Here is a 25777-nt window from a genome sequence, read left to right as displayed (position 1 = left end):
CATGAGCCAGAAAGGGCTTGGAAACACAGGAGAACAATCTTGAAAGGGGCAGCTGCTGCCATAACAAGAAACAGCCTCATCCGCCCCTTGGGGCGACAGAGGCTCCTCCGCGCAGGCGCAGAGCGAGGAGGAGTCACTCAGCCTTATGCTCCGATGGCAGAGTCCTCCTGGCTCTTTTGGGCGGAAGTCGGCCGCGAAGCCAGGAGGAGGCGGTGCTTGAGGTGAGGGCGGAAGTTGGAGAGAGCGCGAGCGCGGGAGGGGAGGCGGGCTGTTTGAAAACGGCCCTGGACGAGGGAGAGGGCGCTGCGGTGAGTGGAGCCACGCTGGGTCTCCGGGTTCCCTGCTTGCCTGATTCTGGGAGGGAGGTTGGTCGGTTCAGTGGGAGAGCCTCCCCTGCCTTCCTGGCCCACGCTGCCCCCGGACAGAGGGCTTGCATGAAGTGTTTCCTGAATGCAGTTGGGCTCCTTTTCTTTTTGGTTACAACATTATAGGAATCTAACTCTGTTCCCCCCCAAAGTTCCCTCAGACTCAGGCCCCAGTTTCCTTTCTCAACAACATCCCCTTTGTTAGCTCTGTGAGTGTGTGTATACATTTAAAACAACAACAATATATGTTGTTGTTGTGTGTGTGTATAACAACAATATATATTGTTGTATGTGTGTATTAAAACATCAATATATGTTGTGTATATAACAATGCAGCCCATGCAATATCATATTGCATTGTTATAGCACTTTTATTCCACATTAACTGTTATGGCTGCCTCCTGTGGGATCCTGGGATTTGCAGCTTAAGGAGAGGCATTTAGACTTCTAATCCAGAGAGCTCTTAGGTCTCACTAAACTACAAAGCCCAGAATGCCACAGGAAGAAACCACAGCAGTAAAAGTAGAATAATGATGCCACAAAAGTATAGTGCAGTTAAGCTGCATAGCTGGGGAAGGAGTAGTCAGGCTTTGCGAAGGCAGAGAAGGGAGTCTCTTAAGGTGGCTTTAAAAATGGTATTGTGTCCCTGTTGCCTCTTTCTTTGTTCCTCCTGTGCCTCGTGGAGCCCGTTCACATTCTGCAATTACAGCACTTTCATTCCACTTTAACCACCAAGGTTTCATCCTCTGGAGTCCTGGGATTTGCCATTTGGGAAGGCACTAGAGCTCTCTGGCAGGAATTCTGTCATGAAACTGAAACTCAAGGATTCCATAATATGGAACCATGGTAGTAGTTAAAGTGGAACCACAGTGCTATAAGTGTGTAGTGTGAAAGGACCTGAAAAGGAAGTGATTTTGGGCTCTACCAAGCCAGAACTCCATTTGCTGTTCAACTGTTAATGAGTGCTCAGATTATTGGGAAAAATGCAGGATGGGGAAATGAAATCCATATCCTCCATCCTTGGATTGCCCCCTCCTCCCACACTACATTCATAGAAGAGTTGTTTAAAATGATACAGGAGCCATAGAACAAGATCTAACCTCTGCCCATCCTTGTTCCAAGGTGAGGGCTAACTGCTGTTACATTTTGAGTTGCATGAAAAGGTCTAGATGTGTTTTATCAGCAGCAGAAGAAATACAACTGTTATCTCACTGCTGTACTACTTAAAAGAGGATCTGGTATTCCTCATCTGTGGCTCCAGTCAGCTTTGACTGCAGGGGCAAAATAGCAGAGGAAAGGATAGAGAGATATCATTAACCAACTTTCACATTTATCTGTTCAACAGCATGGTTTAAAAAGTCAAAGATATATCCGGCTTGACGCTTTCATTGGGATGAACATATTAATTGCATATTCCAGTCTTGTAGTTAGGTAATAGAGAAATGTGCTGCAACAGCAGAATGCAGTTCTTTCTACTTCTCCACTCATGTTGCATGAACTGAGGGATCAGAGAACCTCACAAAATGTACTTTATTCATGTTTCAGTATAAACCATATTTGTTTAGACCTGTTGGGCAATGTTACTACAAAGAGAAAAAAGCATAGGTTCTTTGGCTATGCCTGATGGCTAGACAGTCAAAACCAACAGTCTTCTCACATTAATTTTAATTTTCTCCCCCTTTTTGCTGATTTTCAGAAGTTTCCCATAGTTGCATACATGGTTCTTCCTGCGGAAATTTCAGATTTGGCTTTTCTTTTTCCTGATAAATGCTGAACCTGTACAAATACATTTGTGCACACATCTTTATTACTGTAAAATTTATTTATTGGGTGCATAAAGACTGGATGCTCTACAGAATGTGGGATGGCAGCAGCACTTCAAGGGTGTAGGGATGTGCAGAAGCAGCCATGTTCAGTGCCTCAGGGGAAAAAAACCAGCAGATAAAACGAATCATTGGTTGGATAACTATAAGGAATCGGTCCATTTGTTGTTGTTGTTGACTGCCCTCAAGTTGACCCTGACTCACAGTCATCATGTGGATGTGACATCTCCAAGACCCCCTGCCCTCCACTGCTGTGCTTAGGTGTTGCAGATTCAGCACCATGACCTCCCTGTTGAGTCCATCTGGCATGTGGTCTTCCTCTTTCAACTACCCTCCATCTTTCCTAGCATTATTGTTTTTCCTAATGACTCCTGCCTTCTCATGATGTATCCAAATATCCCAGCCTCAATGTGATCATCTTGGCTTCCAGGGAGATTTCAGGCTTGATCTATTCAAGGACCCGTTCGTTTGTTTGTCTGTTTTTGGCTGTCCACTGTACCCTTAGCACTCTTCTCCAGCACCACATCTCAAATGAGTTGATTTTCTTGTTATCTGCTTTCTTCACCATCAAGCTCCTACATCTGTACCTGGCGAAGGGGAATACAATGAATTGGACAATTTTGTGCTCAGATCCTTTAGAATCTGTCTAGTTCTTCTATGGCTGCTTCTCCCATTCTTGGTCTTCTTCTGCTTTCTTAGCTGCAGTCTCTATTCTGTTCAATGTTTGATCCAAGGCACACCACCTCTTTAGTCCCAATTCCCAAGCCAAATTTATTTATTTAAAAAAAAAATATTTTCAAAGAAAAGTCAAGTAAGATGGTAGAATGAGTAATGTTTTTCAAGACCCAGTTGTGTGAGAGCTTTTCATTAGTTCATTGATGAGTATTGAATATTGCAAGAGTGTGCCGAAAATGGAATGCAGTGTTCTGTATCATGATTTTTTCAGTCACAAGTTTGTTTTACAAACAGCCAGATCAGTATTCTCTTTTTGGATGTCTCAATGTGCTATTTAAAGTCTTTAACAGAAGAAAATAAATATTAACCACTTACAGAAATATGATTCTGGTTTAGCCTTCCAAATCAAGGACCAGCAGATTGCTTTTTTTGTCTTGTCAGGAGAGTGGAACACTGGATTCTCTATAATGGAGGTGAGTAATACCTACTTTTGCACCCAAATAACTACTTCATTCTAAAACAGTCTCTTTATAAGTAAACGCATTTAAGCCTTTTTATAGTTAAGAGGGGGGAAATGGTATTTTGAATGGTTTTGTTGCAGATGCTGTTTTTATTATTAATCTGGCAACTGTATTAACCAGATTAATTTAAAAATAACTTTTGGGAATCTTAAGAGGTGATCCTTTTGTATTGAAATGAGAGTGTTTCCATTTACACAATCTAAAAGACAGAACATAAAATGATAGTAAAAACCTCTCTTGTTGAATAGCATGGTATTCATATATTAATGAACAGGATTTTCAGTGGGGCAAGGTAAATGTAATAACTCAGGGCTTTCTAGTGCCAAGACGGCAAAGACTTCAGCATTCTGTTTTTTCCTAGAGTGCTGCCTAAAACTCCATACTGGAAATGTGATTAACTGTGATTAGCAAATTCAGACAAGCTTTATTTTAACCAAGCAGAATTCCTGCACTTCCACATAATACAGTTTTAGAATCTGAGTGAGCACATAGGATGTATGTTCACTATCAGAAGCCTATTTCTAATTGTGCAAAAGCTACTTGGTGAATTGACACTACTGGCAACAGTTTCATGATGAAACATTTTGCTTTCTTTATACAAAAGTGTATTTTATTAACACACAGCAGGGAGAGATCTAGCCACAAAATAAATGTTTTCAAAATAAGCATTCACGAAATTGTATCAACAACAGTGTGTCAGGGAGCATTGCCACTCATAGAATCCAGTACACTGTCCTGATACTTTTGCAACCATGCTCAATACAGTACATCATTGAGGAAACAACACTGTGTTCACATTCAGAATTAGCAGCTCAGTCCTGTGCAGTGTTACTCAGGAGTAAGCCCAAGAAAATTCAATAAGATGCTGGTTTTGTCTTATATCTGCCAATAGATTTTAGAGTCAGGTCCATGCACAAAAAGGAAACATCCTGCCATAGAATTGTGTCTAACCCATCACCTAACCTATAGAGAATTTTGTTTATTAAAGCTCATACAGAACTATGAACAACCTTGTATATCTTTCTCCTTTTTTGTATCTTTCTTCAGTCTTTTGATAATGAGTCAAAGCACAGCTACATAGGCAGCTTTCTTCTGCCTCCAGGCAAAATAGGCTCTGATCTTGGGCCAAAGAAGAAAACAGCTATTCCAGCAGACACTCCTGCACCAAACAACCAAGGTAAAGCATCCAGCACTTTAATATAACCTGTGATTAAATGGGCAAAATCTAGTTAGCAGAACTTCTCAGCTTGTGATAAAGTAATTGTGAAATATAGTATTAGTTTGAGGATTAGGCTGAGCTCTGAGATCCAAGGAAGTTAGCTAAACAGACTTTACTGGCTTGAGTTACAAACCTTATAGTACACTGCTTATTTGAGGTACAGTTTTAGATCAGTAGAGGTGTCAGTTGTACCTAGGCTGCAGCTATATAAATTCCAGGTATTAAAATAAGACAACTTGCCAAGATGGCCTTGCTTGGCAAGCTAGTTCAAACTGAAACAAACAAAAATGGCTTATACCAACATGTGTAGAACCAAAGCCATTGTTTCAGTTTCCAGGCAAATAGGTGAACCATGTTTTCAAGCTGCTTGTCTATTTTCATTGCCTCCCTGCTCAGGGTGCCATTCTCTGGGTGGAAGAGCAATACATATTTATAAATATATTAGTCGCAGGAAACTGTTGCTTCTCTTCCTGGTTTGTCAGCTACTCACAACTTTCTTAACTATGACTTGGCCTGTTATATGAACTGAAGTTCTGCTATCTTACTCTGTTACCTTCCATGATGAAACAAAGCTTATTTGATAGGCTGGAGTGTCCTGTGAGGCTACTGTAGTAGCACCTTAGTTCAATGCTTAAATTGTTTAGCTTAGTGCTGGGAATTGTGTGGTTCCTCAAAATGCTGGCAGCTTCTAAGACTCTTTTCATTCATATGAGTCAACTTAGGGGCCTCTTTCTGCCCTGGATTGTTGCTGCTGCAACCGCACGCTGCGGCAACGATCCATTCCCTCTCTGGAACAAAAAGAAGAGATGCGATAAAGCTATGAGGACTGTCACTGACTGCTAGCCATCCAAATTTTCCACTAAATACACTATATAGGACATGCCTAATTAGGTCTAATGTTATGGTGTTTCTTTTGGGTGTGATTGGAAGCTATCTAAAACTTACATCTGATGTCTACACATAGAATCATAGAGTTGAAAGAGACCTCAAGGGCCATCCAGTCCAACCCCCTGCCATGCAGGAAATCTAAATCAAAGCATCCCCGACAGATGGCCATCCAGCCTCTGCTTAAAGACCTCTAAGGAGAGAGACTCCACTACTCTCCGAGGGAGTGTGTTCCACTGTTGAACAGCCCTTACTGTCAGGAAGTTCCTCCTAATGTTGAGCTGGAATCTCTTTTCCTGTAGCTTATATCCCTTGGGTCCTATTCTCTGGAGCAGCAGAAAACAAGCTAGCTCCCTCCTCAATATGACTTCCCTTCAAGTACAGTATTTAAACAGGGCTATCATATCACCCCTTAACCTTCTCTTCTCCAGGCTAAACATCCCCAGCTCCCTAAGTCGTTCCTCATAGGGCATGGTTTCCAGACCCTTCACCATTTTAGTTCCCATCCTTTGGACACGCTCCAGTTTCTCCACATCCTTTTTAAATTGTGGGGCCGAGAACTGGACAAAATATTCCAGGTGGGACCTGACCAGAGCAGAATAGTAGCACTATTACTTCCCTGGATCTAGACACTATATTTCTATTGATGCAGCCTAAAATCGCATTGGCCTTGTTAGCAGCCGCATCACACTGTTGACTCATGTTCAGTTTGTACTGTAGTCTACTTGGACTCCCAGATCACTTTCACACATAGTCTCATTCAGCCAGATGTCACCCATCCTATATCTGTGCATTTCATTTTTCCGCCCTAAGTGCAGTACCTTACATTTCTTCGTGTTGAAATTCATTTTGTTAGTTTTGGCCCAGCTTTCTAATCTATTAAGGTCATTCTGAATTTTGATCCTGTCCTCAGGGGTATTTGCTACTCCTCCTAATTTGGTGTCATCTGCAAATTTGATATGTTCCCTATTCTCTCGTCCAAGTCATTGATAAAGATGTTGAATAGCACTGGGCCCAGGACAGAGCCCTGTGGGACCCCACTGGTCACTTCTCTCCAGGATGAAAAGGTGCCATTGTTGAGCACCCTTTGGGTTTGGCCGGTCAACCAGTTACAAATCCATGTAACAGCTGCCTTGTCAAACCTGCATTTCACTAGCTTGTTTGCAAGAATGTCATGGGGAACTTTGTCAAAAGCCTTACTGAAATCAAGATATACTATATCCACAGCGTTCCCGTCATCTAACAACCTGGTAATTTTATCAAAAAAAGAGATTAGATTTGTCTGGCATGACGTTTTTCTCTGAAACCCATGTTGAGTTTTTGTGATTATGGCATTGCTTTCTAGATGATCACAGACTCTCTGTTTAATGATCTGCTCCAGAATCTTTCCTGGTATTGATGTCAGACTAACTGGACGATAATTGTTGGGATCCTCTTTTTTCCCCTTTTTGAAGATGGGGACAACGTTTGCCCTCCGCCAGTCTGCTGGGATTTCTCCTGTTTTCCAGGAGTTTTCAAATATGATTGCCAATGGCTCCGATATTACATTTGCCAGTTTTTTTAGTACCCTTGGATGGAGTTCATCTGGTCCCGGAGACTTAAATTCATTTAGATTAACAAGGTATTCCTCTACTATCTCTTTACTTATTCTGTGCTGAAATTACCCTATTCTGTCCTCTGCTCCATTATCTTCAGGTTGAGCACCCTTTGCCTTTTCTGAGAAGACTGAGGTGAAGATGGTGTTGAGTAATTCTGCCTTTTCTCTGTCCCTTGTTAGCATTTTGCCATCTTCTTCATGCAGTGGCCCTACCATTTCCTTCTTCTTCCTTTTGCTGCAGACATATCCAAAAAAGCCCTTTTTATTGTTCTTAACCTCTCTAGCAAGCCTGAGTTCATTCTGCGCTTTAGCTTTTCTGACTTTACCCCTACACATGCCTGCTATTTCTTTGAATTCCTTTTTCGTGATTTCCCCCTTTTTCCATTTCTTATACATGTTCCGTTTAAAACTTAGCTCATCCTGGTTTCTTGAGACATCTCCCATTTTTCTTCCTCATTGGAACTGTTTGAAATTGTGCCTTCAGTATCTCCCCCCTGGCTGTATGATCAGTGGTACACTGTCAGCTACCCTAAACACACCAGAGCTAGTTTGAGGAAGCTAAGTAGGATCAGCCCTGGTTAGTATAATGTCCTTGCGTCATACGCGGACATGCCATACGAGGCTTTCAGCTTACACTGAAAGCCGTGTGCCAGAAGAGGGAATAGAACACTCCCCCCATGGTGCATGAACTGAGCTGCGGGCACGAGCCCCATTGTTTTCAATGGGTCTCCAGTATATGGGGTATTTCCCTTGCGTAGGGGTGTCCAGGGCGTATCTCCTGCATAAGGGAAGGGCACATTGTGCTTGGTTGGGAGACTACAAATGAATACCAGGTGCTTCAGAGGAAGGAACTGGCAAAACCACCTCTGAGCATTCCTTGCATGAGAAAACCCTATGAAAGCATGGGGTTACCAAAATTCGATAGGCAACTTGAAGGCTAGTGTGTATGTGTGTGATATATATATATATATATATATATATATATATATATGCATTCTGAGAAAATTTGAGTTAATTCGATCATTTAACATACTTTGAAGAACTTAAAATAGTTTGTAGCAATCAGATCCTCCTTTCGGCCGTTGAGGGAGAGAGCAGGCCGGCCCAGCGTCATCAGGGGCTGGCCTGAATGCCCCCCCTCCATGACTGTCATCTTCGGCCGTTGAGGGAGAGAGGCAGCCGGCCCCAGCGTCATCAGGGGCTGGCCTGAAACAGAGTCCCTCCCCCCATGACTGTCATCTTCGGCCGTTGAGGGAGAGCAGGCCGGCCCAGCGTCATCAGGGGCTGGCCTGAAGACAGAGCGCCCTCCCTCCAACTGTCATCTTTCGGCCGTGAGGGAGAGAGCAGGGGCCCCGCCCAGCGTCACAGGGGCGGGCCGGAAGACAAGCGCCTTCCCTCCAGGACGTCACCGTTTCGGCCGTTGAGGGAGAGAGCAGGCCGGCCCAGCGTCATCAGGGGCTGGCCTGAAGACAGAGCGCCCCCCTCAATGACTGTCATCTTTCGGCCGTTGAGGGAGAGAGCAGGCCGGCCCGCGTCATCAGGCTGGCCTGAAGACAGAGCGCCCTCCCTCCATGACTGTCATCTTTCGGCCGTTGAGTGAGAGAGCAGGGGGCCGGCCCACGCGTCATCAGGGCTGGCCTGAAGACAGAGCGCCCTCCTCCATGACTGTCATCTTTCGGCCGTTGAGGGAGAGAGCAGGCCGGCCCCAGCGTCATCAGGGGCTGGCCTGAAGACAGAGCGCGCCTCCCTCCATGAAGTCAATCTTTCGGCGGCTTGAGGGAGAGAGCAGGCCGGCCCAGCGTCATCAGGGTGGCCTGAAGACGAGCGCCCTCCTCCATGACTGTCATCTTTCGGCCGTTGAGGGAGAGGCAGGCCGGCCCACGTCATCAGGGCCGGCCGAAGACAGAGCGCCCTCCCTCCATGACTGTCATCTTTCGGCCGTTGAGGGAGAGAGCAGGCCGGCCCAGCGTCATCAGGGGCCGGCCTGAAGACAGAGCGCCCTCCCTCCATGACTGTCATCTTTCGGCCGTTGAGGGAGAGAGCAGGCCGGCCCAGCGTCATCAGGGGCCGGCCTGAAGACACAGTGTATCTTAATTGTAGATTTTTCTTGTACTGTTATATAATTTTCTTGTACACCGCTATGATCTATTTGGAATAGCGGTTTATAAATAAAACATATTATTATTATTATTATTTGTATTCCTTCTTCAATTATCACTTTGGTCTGCCTTTGAGACTCAAAATGCAACTCTTGCAACTATAGTTTGTAGGCATTTGCAAGCTACATTTTGTAGCATGACCACATGCTAGCTCTTGAGACTGTTGCATGCATAAATCTTCAACTGGTTGCTGTCATGGGGCAACAGCAAAAATTAATACTAGTTGAGCAAAATAGCTCTTTGAATCCAAAGAGGCACCAAAATCATATGATGAAGGCTTTGGGATTAACACGTAAGGTAAGCTGTTGATTTATCAATTGAATTTATATTATGAGTTTTGGGTGTATATGTACATTTTGGCTATGTTCCCTAATTTTGATTTACTTTAAAAAGTCTAAATAGGACTTAGAATTTCTGAAACAAAATAGACCCATATTATCAGAATTTGTTGGTTTTTCAGTTAACTGTTGCATTGTGTTGCAGCCACAAGCATTAAAGATTGCCTGCCTATTTGGTTCTTTGTTTCATGTTTCTGATCTTGGAGAATGAGGAAGTGGAATAGACAAGAAATTGTAGTGCATTCAAATGGTTTCTCTATTGGAAATTTCCAACAGTCTTCCTAGCAGTTTTAGCATGAAGTCACTTATTTATTTTCCTGAAAATGAATTGTAACTTTTGAGTGTTGCACCTTGCAGGAGGTACCTCTTTAATGTTTTACTTGCTTGTCCTTGGAATATTTCATTATTGTAAACTCAGGTGGTTGTCTGAGTAAAGCAAATATGATTGGAGGCAGGGGAGGAAAGAGTAACAAAGATGTTTTTTCTGCCTTTGAAACTCAAAATGCCAGAATTGCTTTAATAGATGCCAGTGAGCCTAGATCTACCCATGTTAGTCACCCTTTTTCCTTGTGGTTAACCAACTTTCTGTAATGTATTAAATAAAACATTAAAAACACTTGATTGCACACTGCCTATTAATTTCTTATGACACTTCTTTCTATAATCTCAACTGCTGGATAGAATTGACTGGCTCTCAGGTGAAGCAATGGCAAGTTCTCACAAGGAAATTACTGCTACATCGTTCCCTATAGTGAGCCCCTTTATGGCCTGGTTCAGTTTGGCAGAAGAATAACTTTCTGATTTCTTGTAGGAACATAGGATTGGCAGGTTTTATCAATAATATTTCCTCTTGGGTGGTGAGGGCAGGATGTTCAGTTGTATGCTCCATCAGTTATCTACTACAGTTTGAATGACAATGATAACTAAACTGGAAGCAGCAAGGGAAGATGTGAAAAACCATCATGAGCCAGATACCTTTTTGGTTTTCTAATCTCTGTACAAGTAAAGGGAAATGCATTTTTCAAAGAATTCAACACTTCTGACAAACATACAGCAATAAAATGACTGAGAATGTAATCTTGGAGTTGTTGAGTGTTGAACTATAACTTTGAAGACCAAGTTTCAATTCTCATCTTTGCCATGAAACCCCTGGGTGATCTTGTGAAAGTCAAATTCTCTCAGCCTCAGAGGAAGGCAAAGGGAAGCCCCCTCCGAACAAATTTTGCCAGGAAAACCCCATGATAGGTTCGCTTTAGAGTTGTCATAAGTCAGAAATGACTTAAGGGCACACAGCAACAATAACAACAACAATGTAATATTACAATCTAGATAGCTTTGATTTATTAATATCAAACATCAGAACTGTTAAAAATATATTTTAAAAAAAATGAAGGATTACATTATCTGTTCATCAGCTCTAGTGGCAGCCCTCAGAACTCTTCAAGAAAAGATCCATCGCCTGGAACTAGAACGATCACAGGCTGAAGATGACCTGAATGCTCTGTCGAAAGAAGCAGCCCAGTACAAAAGGACTTTGCAACATGAATCGAATGAGAAAGATATAAGTCATGAAGAAATGACACAGGAGAGGAAAGGTAGCTTCCATTAGCACTGATGACACCTTGCCAGACATTCCTGTTCTAGTTAATCTCAAATAAGTGTTCATGTTGCTTTGCCATGCTCTTTTTGCTTTCTCTCTAATGTGTAATTAGGACGTGTAGTAAATAGGGCTATCACATGATTGAAGGGTGGGTTTTTTTTTGCAAATTTGCCTTTAACTTCTTTACTAGTTGCTCTAGTAAATTTTCATGTTATGTTTTTGAGATACTGTGTGATAACTTGCACTTTAATAAGCAAAAAGTGTGGCTTATTGTTAGACTTATGTACTATTTTCTTTTGCCTTCTTTAATAAAACAAATTTGGATTCTGTTACTTCTTTTTAATGGTGGAACACACTCCCTCGGAGTGTAGTGGAGTCTCCCTCCTTGGAGGTCTTCAAACGGAGGCTGGATGGCCATCTGTTGGGGATGCTTTGATTTGGATTTCCTGCATGGCAGGGGGTTGGACTGGATGGTCCTTGTGGTCTCTTCCAACTCTATGATTCTATGATTCTAAGAATACTTGTACATTTTTGTGGTAGTTAATGCACTTTTATAAATTCCTGATGTTTTAAAGCAGCCAAAGCACTTTATGTGTTGATTAACAAAAAAAGTAGCACATATGGATAAGATTGAGGGTGCATCTGAAATAATGTAGTTTGACACCACCCTAACTGCCATGGCTCCATTCTGCCGAATCTTGGATCTGTAGTTTTGTGAGGCACCAGTACTCTTGGTGGAGAAGGCTAGGGACCTTGTAAAACTACAAATCTCAGGATTCCATGGAGTTGAGCTACAGCACTTAATGTGGCGTCAAATAGCATTACCTTTATAGTATAGATGCATCCTGAGTCTGGATCAGGATCAGGACCAAGCTGTAGTCAAAACAATAAAGGAGCCATATTGATTTCAACAGAATTGTCATGTAATATGTTGTGAATTAGGGAACAAACCAGTGAGATGAACTGAGGCTTGTGTTTTACCTTTCTTTTTTTCTCTTCCAGATGTGAGCATGCAGTTAGGGGCAGCACAAACACGTTGCTCCTTGCTGGAAAAACAGCTAGATTACATGAGGAGAATGGTGATCAGTGCACAGTTGGAAAAGAAGCAGGTGCTAGAGCAGCAAGTATGCACATGTTTAATCTTCCACATTTGTATACTTTCTTTCACTAATTTATTGTCCTTTATCAGAAATGCTGTAGTCCAACTTTGCTGGTGTCATTTTTCTTCTTTAATTTTGCTTGTTTAAATAGTTAGAACATGAATTCCTTTTTCTAGTGGTTCCTGCAGATTTAGTAATAATTCATCTGTTTGCTAAATTTAAGCCATCACTATCCTACAGATGACAAATTTCAACTCTTTCTTTTTGAGCTGCTAGACAAAGAGGGTATAAATGAAAATGACCAGACAAATTTTCTGGCTAGATTTTTTAAAACCAGAGTTTAATAATACAGTTTAATCTTTAAGCTGTCATGGGAGACATTTTGATGGAAAATTGGTTTAAATAAGTAATAAATAGATTGAAATTCCAAGTACCCTTTTCTAAGCTATTTGTTGTATTGAAGTAGGAAGCTTTTTATTTTCTTAGGATACATATAAAGAAATGTTCTAACATCCAATAAATGACTCAGTAATCTGTATGTAGTCCTTGGGGGTTTAAGTGTGTTTGACTAAAAGATTATGTAAACATAAATGATTTTCCTAGCAGCAGCCTCTACAAATCAGTAAAAGAAATTGGCATTTTTGATCCTGATCCCAAGATGTTTAAATGCAACAGAGTGTTATATACAGGTTGTTGCATAAAGATGTTTTGAGTAACAAGTGTGTAATATCAAAACATACATTACTGTCTGTGTCACTAGGTGCATTTCAGTCTTCATGGACATTGTTCAGGGAACATTAAGTGTTCAGCTGGGTGAAGTCTATATTCAGTCTTCGTAAGTCTGCACTTCTTTCTGTATTATATTGGCTCATCCATACAAAGTTGTTTTCCGTGGCAGCTGTCATGTACACAACAAAAAAAGTATCTGGCTCTTCTTTTGTTCCACATGTAGCATGAGCTTGTACAAATTTCTATGAATGAACAGATCTCTGTATAGAAGCCCCATAGTGGATCAACCTTGTGCACATTTTTCAGATCCAGCTTCAGAAGGAAAAGGACCAGGATCAGGTGGAGTTATGTGCAAAACTTGAAAAGCTTGAAATCCTGGAAAAAGAATGTTGGAGACTTACTAGCACTCAGAAAACTGCAGAAGTAAGTAAATACAGGCGGGATACAGACGGGCAAAAAGGGGTGTGTTCATGACGTCATGAAGGTATAGCCTTCAGACGGCCCTTACCTGAATGCTGCCATGAACACGCCGCCTGCACGACCCAAGCGGGAAGAAGCGGCATTAAAAAGGTGCTGCTTTTCCCCGCTTCTTTTCTATATAGTGCGCAGCTACGCATCTCTGTCTGTAAGCTGCTGCACCGGTACGCCAGAATTGCTACGCCGCTAATTTAAGTTGCCCATTTAAAAGCTCCGTGTCTGCTGCGTCGCATAATGAGTCGGGGTCCTGGAACATGCGCAGTTTGCAGTCAGGCTTTAATTGCAGCGTCAGCTGCCATGCAGGTGTGGAAGCTGCAGCACAGCTGCAGCACATTTTAAGACTCATAACCCTAACCCTAACCCTAGAGCTGCATGTACGCATGCGCTGCTAGAATCGTGGAAAGTTTGGAATTTAAAGTGCACCCCTACACACATTCCTGTGCCATTTTCACCTAACAATAAAAAAACGCTAAAACTTTAAATATTTACATATGTACAAGGGAGGTGATGGGGGATGGCAGGGGGACAGCGGTGGCAGCAGCGACAGCTGTGGCTGTGCATTGCAGATTCAGCAAGAGCGCGGGGACCAAAGGAGAGGAGGCATCCATGATGCTGGTGACATTGGCAACGTGCAAGCGGACAAGGATGCCAACACCAGCTGATCACCAGCTGGCAGGAGACCACCTTTGTTCTTGGCCAGGGCGGGGGGAAAAGTTTAAAGGGGCTTGGGTGCTTTAAATGTGCACATATGCTTTCTGCCGCCGGTGCTGAGCGCCGCAGCTGCGCATCCGCCAGCCGGCAAAAGAAAAAAAAGCCCTGTTTTTGGCCGCCCGTGAGGAAGCTGCCTCTCTCTTTGTGGCGTCCTCCGAGGCGGCGGTATGGAAACTGCGGGTCAGAAACGGCCCCAGGTGAGGCGTCTTTACTGCTCCCCATGTGGAAGCCCCATACACCTGAGCCACGCCCCCGGGGCGGGCGGTCTGGAGGCTCCGTATTCAGCAGAATACACCTCCAAGACGTCTTCCCCTGCCCGTCTGTATCCCGCCACAGTAACAACCAATGAGTGGGATTTCTTATACACTGTAGCATTTGTAAGACTGGCTGAAGGGAGAATGGAGGATTTAGGTGTTTCTTTGGGTGCTGCAGTGTAGACATAATGCAGTTTGACACCACTTGAATTGCTATGGCTCCATCCTATGGAATCCTGGGATCTGCAATTTTATAAGGTCTGTAGCCTTCTCTGCCAAAGATTGCTGATGTCTCACAAAACTACAAATCCTAAGATTCTCTAGGGAGGAGCTATGGCAGTTAAAGTGGTGTCATGGTGCATTATTTCCACAGTGTAGATGCACCCTATGTTAAAAGAGAAGAGTGCAGTATTTTTCTTTCTGGTTATATATCTCAGTCTTGGTTCATATATTGGAACGCTTCAGTACAAGTCTTCAAAATAACGTCAGTTTTGTCCTCCTAAACGTGATTTAGTTAAATTTATCTCTTGTATTTTATTCTATTTTTCTTTCTCAAAGGAAAAGATCAAATGCCTAGAGCAGAAGCTTCAAGAAGAGCAACATCAGCGCAAGCTAATACAAGATAAAGCAGCACAGGTGAGTGAGGAAGAAGAGCTGGTTGCAAAGGTGAAACAGGAAGTTCCCATCTCTGCTTTAGATCTGTGTTACCTGGCCACAGTACCAAAGATCAACTGTACCATGACACACAGCTGTACTTTATTGGACTTATGGCTATTCATACTAAGTCTGAAGGAAACATGTAATTTTCACTTCCCTTCCCTGCCTTGCTTTGCTTTCAGAACTTTTATGGTTTGTTTGTTTTTTAAATTTTCTATCTTGTAAGAATTAATTATCACCATCTTCCATAGAATAGAAATGCTGCATTTTGAATTAGAAGAGAGAATAGTTGTGTGAGGTCTGGCTTCCCCACTAATACTGATGTTTGAGGAGTTAACTTGTATGTTACTCAGCCATGTGTATAACCCTAGCTTAGACTCTGTGTTCTGCATATTGTCATGATTTACTGTTGTTGTTTTTTACTACCAAAAATAATTTGGCACTAACTCTGAACTGTGAATGTGGTTGTCTCAAAACCTGTCACAGTTTCAGGGGGCATTCCTGGTATTCAAAGCTAACAAAAATGCACAGTGGATCTTAATTGAGCTAATGCATACCTATTTTATCAGAGCTGAAGAAGTTCATCAGCTTGACAAAATAGTCTCAGTGATTCTGTAGCAATAAAACTGGCTGGACAGACCCAGCAGCTATTGTTCTATATAAAGACTTGTATTATTTTAGTGCCTGCAGTGTTGCACATGGTGTCAAGGCACAAATTCTGTCACATCATAGGCTGGACATCATACCACTTAGAAATGTAATCTTTTTGAGACTGAAGCTGTTAGAATCTCGGGGGGGGGGTGTGAGATTCTGAGAGTTATAGTCCAAGAAGTATCTTCCCCCCCCCAGTTCTTTAGGGGCCTGCAGAGTTTGACCCATAAAGCTCCATCCAGCATTAGACAGCTTTTGGTCTAATATACACAAAGGAGTATTTCTGTCTTTACTAACATGTTAGATTGATATATTATAGTGGAATATTGTTCATGTTCTTCACCAGGCTAGATATATGCCTGGAGTAGCTTTATTAGCCCCACTTCCAAGTCTCCAAATTGATAGATATGGAGCTTTGTAAAAGTATGAAGCTGGATAAAAACACCAATAAAGCAATTTGCACCTGAAAAGTTCTATGTAACAGAGGAGACTGCTTATGTCAGCACTATTATAAATGTTTACAATTGACGCTGAGGAAGATAAGCATTCTTTGCTGAGCAGATGTTGCTAATGAGTTTAAGCATCTAGAAGTCTGTCAGGAGTTCTTTGCTAGCACATGCTAAAGAGCATTTTTTTAACCCATTGAACAGATGAGATATTTGAAACCAATCCTTGTTCACAATAATAATTATAAATTCGAGATGGTATAAAAGCTATTATTCTCCCAGTGATCTCTTGTATCACATTAGACACCTGTCATAATAAATTCTAATGGCATTTGTTTCTTGTGTGTATGTGCCTTCAAGTGGCCTGTCAGCTTATGGCGACCCCCTAAATTTCATTGTGTTTTCTTAGGCAAGGAATACTCAGGGTGGTTTTCCCAGTTCCTTCCTCTGCCTACAACAGACTCCCATCCAAGTACTAATAAGGGATGATCCTGCTTAGCTTCCAAGAACAGATCTGGTGCCTTTAGGATATTTAGGCCTTTCTAAGAATCTGTTCATTTTCTTAGCTGTGGATTGAAATAGAAGCCTGCACTGGATCTGATTGTTGTTGCTGTTGTTGCTTTTAACTTCAGCTGCAAACAGGACTTGAGATGAACAGAATTCTCCTGTCTTCATTTTCACCACAAAAAGATATGAAGAAAAAAAGCAAGAAGAAGAAAGTTGTAAAGGTAAAACAAAAGTTAATGAATATATCTTGAAGTTGGGGAAGTAATATCTTCCTGTTTTTTTATGCAATGGTTTCACTAATGCTCCCAAGAGGACAGAGAAAGCGAGGGAGTGATATTAAAGTAGATCTTTTTACTGCCATGTTTGATCCTTTCTTGGTCTACTGTAGTCACTCTTCAAATGAATGAACTTGAATTCTGCAAGCCTTATGCAATGAGGATTATGGCCATTAGAGACTGTGTTTGAGGGCTTATATTATTACACCTGGACCAATATTAAAATTTACCTTCTAACACATTTTAGAATATGTTTGATTATTTTTCGCCAGTGCTTGATTAATCATCTGAAGTCTGTAACAAGGCATTTGTCCATCATTTCCAAAACAATTTTTTATCAGCTGTTAGCCAAGAAAAAGCAATATGTTGCATAAAAGGTCTCTGTTATACCTTCTATAAATCCAGACGAGCATGGTCAGGGATTTTGACAGTTTGACATCAGGTTGCCTTATTCTTGCTCTAAGCTCTTTTCATGGGGCATGTCAAACTACTGGTGACATTTATGAATGAATGTACCCTATATACTCGACTATAAGTCAACCTCATGTATAAGTCGAGGGCAAGTTTTAGGGCTAAAATTATGGATTTTGATATTACACATGGATAAATCGAAAATAAAATCTAGGGGCATGTAACAAAGGATTTAAAGGATGATGCAAAGGAAAACAATGTCAAAGAACTTACAAAATTCTAGCAAGCATAACTGTACTCAAAATAAAGGCTAAATGGATGAGAGAATAGAGATGGGGATTCCAGGACAGATTACAATGTTTCCTATCACCAGGGGATGGTTCCTTTTTTAAAAAATAAGAGTTAAAGTATATTACTTACAGTACCTATATTGACCCGTGTCTAAGTCGACTCAAGTTTTTTGGATCAATTTTTTTACTAAAATGTTAGACTTATACATGAGTATATACAGTAGTGGTATAATTATCATAGCACCATTTGCTTCATCCAGTTTAAGTGCAATATTGTCTGATCTGTGGATAACAAAAGCTGCATCGTTTCAGAAACGGTATTTATAATTATAAATCAACTTATTTTTGTTGGCTGTCATCAACTGTGAAACAGATGTGGTGAGATTAGGCCATACTTGGAGTTTGACAGAACCAACACTTTCCATTAGACATCTTATTTTTGTTTTAAATTACAAAGAGTTAAATCTCACTGAATAAACATTTTAAAGTAGTTGTTTCTTAAAAGTGCTGGTCTGGATCCCAAAGTAGTAATATGTCGAGTACATTCATATATGTCAAGGGAACTTAAATCAAATAGTCATCTTTGACAGAAATGAGATCCAAGCCTCATTTTGGTGCCAAATTAAAACTTGGCTTTTTACCAAAGCCTCATTTTAGGGTCTAGAAACTATGACCTGATGAAGTGATAGAGGCTTGATGTAGTGCATGCTGTGTATGTTGTTTTAATCTGTTTTTGTTTAGACTATTTAAAATTGTTTTACAGTGCTTACATTGTTTTGTTTCCTGTACTCCATCTTGAGATGTTCTGATTTATGACAGGATATAAATATGATAATGATTAAAAAAAATCTGCACCCAATCTCAAGCCTACATCAGCCTTTCATTAAGATTTTTCAACTTGTCCAGGAAGGCTTTCCTCCTCTTTCTCTGCATCCTCTAAAAAGCTTCTCTTAACAAATACGAAGATCCCAGGAAAGGCTTTAGATGTGATACACATCATTGGACTCTTTCACACAGAGAAAAGTGACGGGTGCATAGTGGGATGCTCTCGTCACTGTTGTGCAATTGCTTGATGATTATCAGACAACATAGTGTGATGTCATTTGATAATCTTCAAGCAATTGTGTGATAGTGACAGGAGCATCCCACTATGCTCCTATCACTTTTCGTCATGTGAAAGAGTCCACTGTAGTTGAAGAGAAGAATTGGCAAACATGGAGTAAAGGTAGCTTGTAATACAATTAAGATCTCTTCCCAGTATCTGTGTATAACTATTGTCATTAACAAATAATGATGTTTATTTAGTAGGCTCTTCATTTTCCCAAGTGTTAAGACAGATGAACATTCCTTGGATTGCTCTGAAAACCTCCCCTGTGGCAATAAGGATAAAATACAGTTGACCCTCCACACTTGCAGCTTTGACTTTTGCAGCTTTGATTATTCACAGATTAATATATTTATGATTAATATGTTCTGTTTAAGAATCTCTAGATCCTCCAGTATGACCGTGGAGGACAAGAGTTTTCTAGAGAGAATACTTCTCTAGGCATTTGTAGGTCCTCCAGCACAATTCTTTGGTCAACCTCTGCTAGGCATTGACTGTAGAGTTGCACTAGATGTCCTAGAGATTCCTAGAGAGGTGTTCTCTCAGTTAAAAAATGTAGTGTGTTTTTATTTGCGGTTTTTCCACTGTCACTGGGGTCCTGTGTTCTTAATCCTAGTGAATGCAGAGGGCCCACTGTACAAATGTTTCTCTTGAGAACAGCATCAGCAAAGGCATTTACTATGATAGTTCTTAAGGTTTTTTTAAATCCAAAATAATATGCATAGCAGTATTTACTAGCAAATTCAAGGATGTTTCTTCACAGTTGCCCAACCAGTATACACTCATCCCAACGTATTTGCAGCTTTGATATTTGCGGATTTGATTATTCACTGACTTGATTAATATGTTCTCTATAGCAATATCTAGGTCCTCCAGTGCAATTCTGTGGTCAGCTTTAACTAAACACTGTACTGAAAGACCTAGATCCTCCTAGAGAGAATACGCTGCTAGGCATTTGTAGCTCCCCCAGTGCAGTTCTATGGTCACTGTCTGTCGGACATTGACCACAGAATTGCTCTGGAGGACCTAGAGATTCCTAGAGAGGTGTCCTCTTAAGTAAAAACATGGCACTTTTGTTATTTGCATTTTTTCCATATTCATGGGAGTCTTGTGCCCCTAACCCTAGCAAATATGGAGGGACAAGTGTAATATCAAAATCAGTATGGACAGCTATGATCGAATGGCATGCTTGGGACTTCTACTCTGTTTCTTGAAAAACAGCAATAAATCTAGTTTTAATCTTCAGAAAAATCCAGATTTGAAGAAAACCCATGGCTCACCGCCACCCCAATCGACTGGAATGCTACCTTTTGTTGCTGGGAAGGTAAGGTCTCTATGTATCTTCTTAAATGGCTGTTAAGTTACTGTTTTTTTAAAAGAGACATTCTAATATGCTACTTTTTCTACAAGTCTGCCAGCTCAAGTCACTCTGTTGTTGCAAATGTTCAAAGTGTCCTACATATGATGAAATACCGGAGTCCATGTGTAACTTCACTTTATCCAGAAGGGACTGAAAATAGGACTTCAAGAAGGGCTGCTCTGTCCAGATCAGTATCTTGCACCACTTCTTCTTCGACGACAGACAGTCTTTCTGATCTTCTCTTGATCATGCAGGATGAGCTGGGACAAATGAGCTTGTATGTATTGATTTGTTGGTATATATAAATAGCTGGGAAGTTGTATGTTTAGAACAAACTGTTGAAGCTAAGAACCATCTATTTGGTTCAAAAAAGGATTTCACAAGTGGTGCTAAAAAAAATTGTATTCTCCTGTGGATATTAGTACAACATAAAAAGCAGAGCAAAGTGTCATGTATGTTGATTCTGCTCAAAGATGAAAAGCACATATGCCCCGACTAACTCTTTGGATCCCAGCTGTGCTGTTCTTAGTTGTCATGAAAACACTCTACAACTTCAGAGGCAAGCTGGAGAGATTGAAGTAGCATTGTGTTCTTTAGGGGGACATTTTACTGCTTTTTGTGGTTTTACTGCTTTTTTAAGGTCTTGTGGACTTGATTTTTCTGTATTGCTGCTTGCTTGCTGTTCTCTGTAATCTGGCCATTTTCTAGTTGTGTTTGTCACATAAATAGTTCTCAGGACTTATTTTGGTCTCCAAAGGACTCTACAGGCCGTCCCTTTTCTGCTGGATTGGGACTGCAGCAACTGCATGCTATGGCCCTGATCCAGCTTTTGGTGGGCACAAAAAGAAGCTGCAAAAAAGTGGCTCCTTTTTGTGCTCTGCAAACAGCTTGATAGCCATGTTACCACAGCTTGGCAGTGCTGCTTTGGTGCTGCATCATATGGATGCAGCACCAGAGGAGTTCTGTGACAATGCACGCTGTGTGGTGCAGCGTGCGACATCACGGTACCATGGGGGCGAAGCTGAGGCATGTGTCGTGAGGACGCTGTGCCCCGACTTCACCCCCATGCTGGCCTTAATGGCCTAAGTCATGATGGCATGAATTCTTACCTCTGGAAGCATTTGAGTCATAAAATTTAAAAGCCACATTGTTAATTGCTAACTTCTTACTGTGATTAACGGTAGGACACATGTAGTATAGTGCCCAACTGTAAGCTGAGTGTGTTTCTACTTCTCATTGTAGTATCTGGAGTTTCAATAATTTTCAGTAATATATTATTCACTGTGTTTATTCTTCAAATGTTTTATTGAAAACTTGTCATTTGGAACCAGGCTGCTACAATAGCACCCATATAAAGATTATGGTTAAACTGATCTCTAGAAAAGATGCTGATTATCTCTACATTATATATATGTGTGTGTGTAGATAATGGCATCTTATCTAGAGATCACTTTAAAATGCCATGTATGCTGTGTTAGGGGAAGAAATGTCACTATCTTAAAGAAGAATAGGTTCTGGTAAAGGTGATATTGCCTAGCAGTATTTAAGTTGTCTCTTGCTTTCATGGGCCTCATCACTCATCATCTTAACAAATGATTGCATGATAATATACGAGTAGTTAAGAATTCTACAAGGAAGAGCAGATGGGAGCACTCATAGTAAAGACAGTGGATTGGATTGGCTGATTAAAATTTTGATTACATTTTTGTGTTCAACAGTGAACATCAAGAGCTGTTAAAGCAGATACAAGAAACTCAAGATCAAGACATTCGGGAAGACTTAGAACGGGAACTGGATTGTCTTGTAAAGCAGATGGAGGTTAAAGGAGAGCAAATTTCAAAACTGAAAAAACACCAAGAACATGTAAGCAAAGAGTTGGAAAATAAGGCAGATGTATAAATGACAATTGGTACAAAATTCCTTGTAGATTTAAAAGACTTGTATTTTGATTGTACAAAGTGCAAAATCAAAGCACAATGACAATATTACAGGTATCCCTCACTTGACAATGTGTTCTTGGCCTCTGAGGGACCAAAGACTGAAGAACATGGAAAAAATAGGGATAGGTTTGGACATTACAGGAGGGAAGAGCAGTTCAACATATTTTAGTAATTTTTAAATTCAAACTAACAAAATATACAATGAAATTAAACAAGTAGGCCAGATAAGTAAGTGTGTGTGTGTGTATTTGAACAAAAGAATTTGAACCTTCTAGAGATCATTTGAAGGTTTCTTAAGAAATACATCCAGGGATGACCTTTTCTTTCTCCAGCCTCCACTTTTTTATTTTAGTAGCTAAATTTACAGATCTATGCTTTGTTAACATGCTAGGGCCAGCTGGTGAATCAGGCTTATCCGTTTCCTCCTTTTCTCTCTGTTCTGCTGCTCACACAAGGGTTTCTGGAGGCAGCTGCTGTTTACTTTGCTTATTGTAAATAGGCACGCGCAGCTATAGTAGGATCAGTTAAAGTAGATCCGATTCTTTTCTAACTTAGGTTTTATCACATTGTTTACTACAGACATGTTCCTGCAGTACAGCACTGTGTTTCTTCCCAGTGACAATACTGCTGAAAAACCCTAGCTAGACAAAGAATGAGGAGTAAAGGAAAGCTGGGTGGGCATATAAAGCTTGTTTGTCAGAGGTTTTGTCAAATGAGGTATGCCTGTATATAAAATTAGTTTGTTGAACAGAGATTATTTTATTTTGTTGCGAATATGAGGACCAAACTACATGTTGTTCAGGAGGCACGTAAACAGTCTTCTGATGGATTGTGGTAGCATGAGTAGGCACACGTGCATGTGAGTACATATGTGGATTTCCCCCCCTGAAAGTTAATCTTGGCTATGGTATCCTTTCTATCCCTTGTCAATTCAAAATCAGGCATGTACACAACTACTTCGTCACCTAAGAGAAATCTTCAGAGCTCTTCCTCCTGTATGGACAAGATCTCAAAATGTTAATTATTCTTTGTTTTATCAGAATTACCTGGAGTTAAGTGTGTGTAGTGAGATAGCCAAACATACTGAAGACACCTAATTATTTAGGATGGTTAAGGGGGTGGGGATAGAATTCCAAAGAGCTTGAAAGTGTTAAAATAGCAAAACAAATTCATTATAAGCAAGTATAAAACGATACCTATCAGGACTCCAAATCCTGGTATTATGGATACACTGATGAGATCTGAACTGGAAGCAACTGACCAAAACAAGAAAGGACTAGGATTGTTGTCAGCACCTCAGCCAAAATATCAATAAAGTGAATAGCTGCTTTTTAAAACAGGTGAATGCTAGATATAAAATGTTGGATATAAATAAAAAAGGAATACAGAAGTGGTAGTATCATTTTGCCTTCATGCAAATCTATGGGGCAATTATATTTAGAATATTGTGTACAGTTCTGGTCACTGCCCCTGAAGGTGGGGGGAGAAGAAGTATAAAACAGGAAAAAGTGACACAGAAGCAACTAAAATTGTCACAATGCTGATGCAGCACCCTTACGAGGAAGTTTTGCAATACCTGTGTGAGATATGACAAACTTATCTAAAATGATTCAAGGTGTGGAAGCTGAATGGTGAAAGAAAAAGGGCAGCAAGAGAAGGTATTTTATACACACCATAATTAAACTAGAGGATTTAACTACCACAAGATAGCTGGCCACAAGCTCGCGTGCTTTTAGAAGAGGCACCCAAAATTAATGGGGGGTGGGTTATCAGTCACTCTGCGTGTGTGTGTGTGTGTGTGTGTGTGTGTGTATTCCTTCCAGTACCAGAAGTAGGATGCCTATGTACAGCAGTTACTGGGAGCACAACCAAGAAGGTGTGATTGTACTTATGTCTTGCAGACAACTGGATGGCTGCTGTGAAAACAGAATGCTGAACTAGGTAGACTAGAACCAACATGACTTAAACCAGTTTGGTCCTTATGCTTTCACCCAACCATCATAAGCAAGTTTCAGTATTGTAGAAAAAACAACAACGAGTTGTTTTCTTGGCCTTCCTGTATCATACCTAAAGATATCTGAACAATTACTACATGTATACCTTAGTCAAACTGATTTGATAAATAATGCCTGTTTGAGCTAAAACATTCATGTTTTTGCTTCAGTGTTATTATGGGACTTTTTTGTTTTGTTTTGTTTTTTAGGTTTATAAGATGAGGCAGAGGGCTCAAAAACTGAAGAGGAAAGTAGCTAGTGCTGCACCAAACCTTGATGAATTAAAAGGAACTAAAGAGACTGCTGTCACCCCAAGACATGGTGTCCGCAGCACCTGTTGTGCGAACAGGAGCACAAGTTCTCTTCAGCTATTAAAATGTGCTCAAAAGCTTCAGTCAGTGTTGAAGAAAGATGATATTGTATGGGAACAATAGCTCTCAAAACTGTTCATTGAAGATGGTCCATTGGGAATTTATTTCATAAGCTTGACAATCAGACCATTGCTTGATTCTTTAGTGTAGTCTGGCATTTCCATTTGGGGGCAGTTAACTCCACTGTTTCCATATTGATTTTTTAAAAACATAATTGTGATTATTTTAATGATGTATGTACACCATTTAAAATTAAAGAACCCATTAATCTATATAGAGTAATATTGCCTTTTTTTCCTTGTGGTATTTCAGGGAGGATGACCTTGACCTTCTATAAACAAATATTCAATACAGTGTTTCCATATGATGTTATAATCTATTGTATGCATAATCTTATTAAAAACATCTTCATCTTGCATTTCAATATAAAAACAAATGTAACACAACTACTAAAATAGGGCTATATAGTTATCTAACCATTATTCATTTAATTCACAGAATCAAACAATGGGGGGAAACATTTTTCTCCTAAATGTTCCTGTTTTCATTCCCCTTGAGCTTTCAAATCTTTACATCTGAGCACAGCAACATACAGTGTTACCTTTACTTTCTTTCATCTGAGCATTACTGGTGAAGCAGCCAAGTACTGCATTGTTTTCTGTGGTCACATTACACCACGGAGTGATCTGCTAAGACAGCTAGATCCTTTTTACAAGTTCTACTGCCAACCTGAATTTTACTAATTATATATTTATTCATTAGATTTTTCCTGCCTAAGTGTAGTATCTGTATATAGTATCTTACATTTATAAATGTAGTCGTTTACATTTATCCCTGTTGGAATTCTTTCTCCTTTTCTCAAGTTGTGGCCCAGTTCTCTAATCAGCTGAGATCATCTTGAATCCTGATTCTGTCCTCTGAAGTATTGGGTACCATTCCCAGTTTGGTGCCATCTGCAAATTTGTAAGCATGACCTCTATTCCTTGAAATCATTTATAAAGATGTTGAACAATGCTGGGCTTAAGAGAGAACCCTATGGCACCTTGCTTGTCATTTCTTTCCAAGCTGACAAGGAATGGGTGCTTTAATATTAATTTCATCAGTATGTCTGAAGAAGTGAATTGAAATTTACAAAAGCTCGTGCTAAAATAAACCTGTTAGTCTTAAAGATGCTGCTACAGTTCAGGGCTTTGGGGTAGGGCAGTGTTTGGGGATTTTGTTCTTGGTTTTGTTTCTTTTGATGTGAAAATTCATTTCCCTTTGAAAGAAGTGTCTGCATGAGACACCCTGGAAGTATAATTGTAAATAACAGCATAT

The 25777-nt window shown here is 40.6% G+C and overlaps 1 protein-coding gene across 4 annotated transcripts; it reads left to right on the top strand.

Moving 5' to 3' along the window:
• Window positions 1-205: 205 nt before the first annotated feature.
• Window positions 206-24732, top strand: CEP57L1 (centrosomal protein 57 like 1). 4 transcript variants are annotated; one of them, XM_042445766.1, is made up of 12 exons: window positions 206-221; window positions 3305-3336; window positions 4432-4561; window positions 10998-11177; window positions 12185-12306; window positions 13318-13434; window positions 15012-15089; window positions 16840-16935; window positions 20042-20119; window positions 20206-20432; window positions 21874-22018; window positions 24299-24732. In XM_042445766.1, the coding sequence occupies exons 2-12, from the start codon at window positions 3331-3333 to the stop codon at window positions 24521-24523; spliced, it is 1404 nt and encodes a 467-aa protein (XP_042301700.1). In that variant the 5' UTR covers window positions 206-221; window positions 3305-3330; the 3' UTR covers window positions 24524-24732. The 4 variants fall into 4 exon arrangements, with proteins under 4 accessions (XP_042301700.1, XP_042301703.1, XP_042301699.1 ...); XM_042445765.1 differs by lacking the exon at window positions 206-221 and adding an exon at window positions 274-308; XM_042445769.1 differs by lacking the exons at window positions 206-221; window positions 3305-3336; window positions 4432-4561 and adding an exon at window positions 236-308.
• The last annotated feature ends 1045 nt before the right edge of the window (window positions 24733-25777 follow it).

Source organism: Sceloporus undulatus, chromosome 1 (genome assembly GCF_019175285.1).
Source record: "Sceloporus undulatus isolate JIND9_A2432 ecotype Alabama chromosome 1, SceUnd_v1.1, whole genome shotgun sequence".
In the NCBI taxonomy this organism is placed as follows: Eukaryota; Metazoa; Chordata; class Lepidosauria; order Squamata; family Phrynosomatidae; genus Sceloporus; species Sceloporus undulatus.
This window is presented reverse-complemented; position numbering and strand designations above follow the sequence as displayed.

Bases quoted from the DNA above. Each gene is read 5' to 3' on its own strand.
- CEP57L1 (XM_042445766.1), top strand. The intron at 20,120-20,205 runs GTAAGGTCTCTA...TTTTTCTACAAG, and splicing joins TACCTTTTGTTGCTGGGAAG to TCTGCCAGCTCAAGTCACTC. The intron at 20,433-21,873 runs GTATGTATTGAT...TGTGTTCAACAG, and splicing joins GAGCTGGGACAAATGAGCTT to TGAACATCAAGAGCTGTTAA.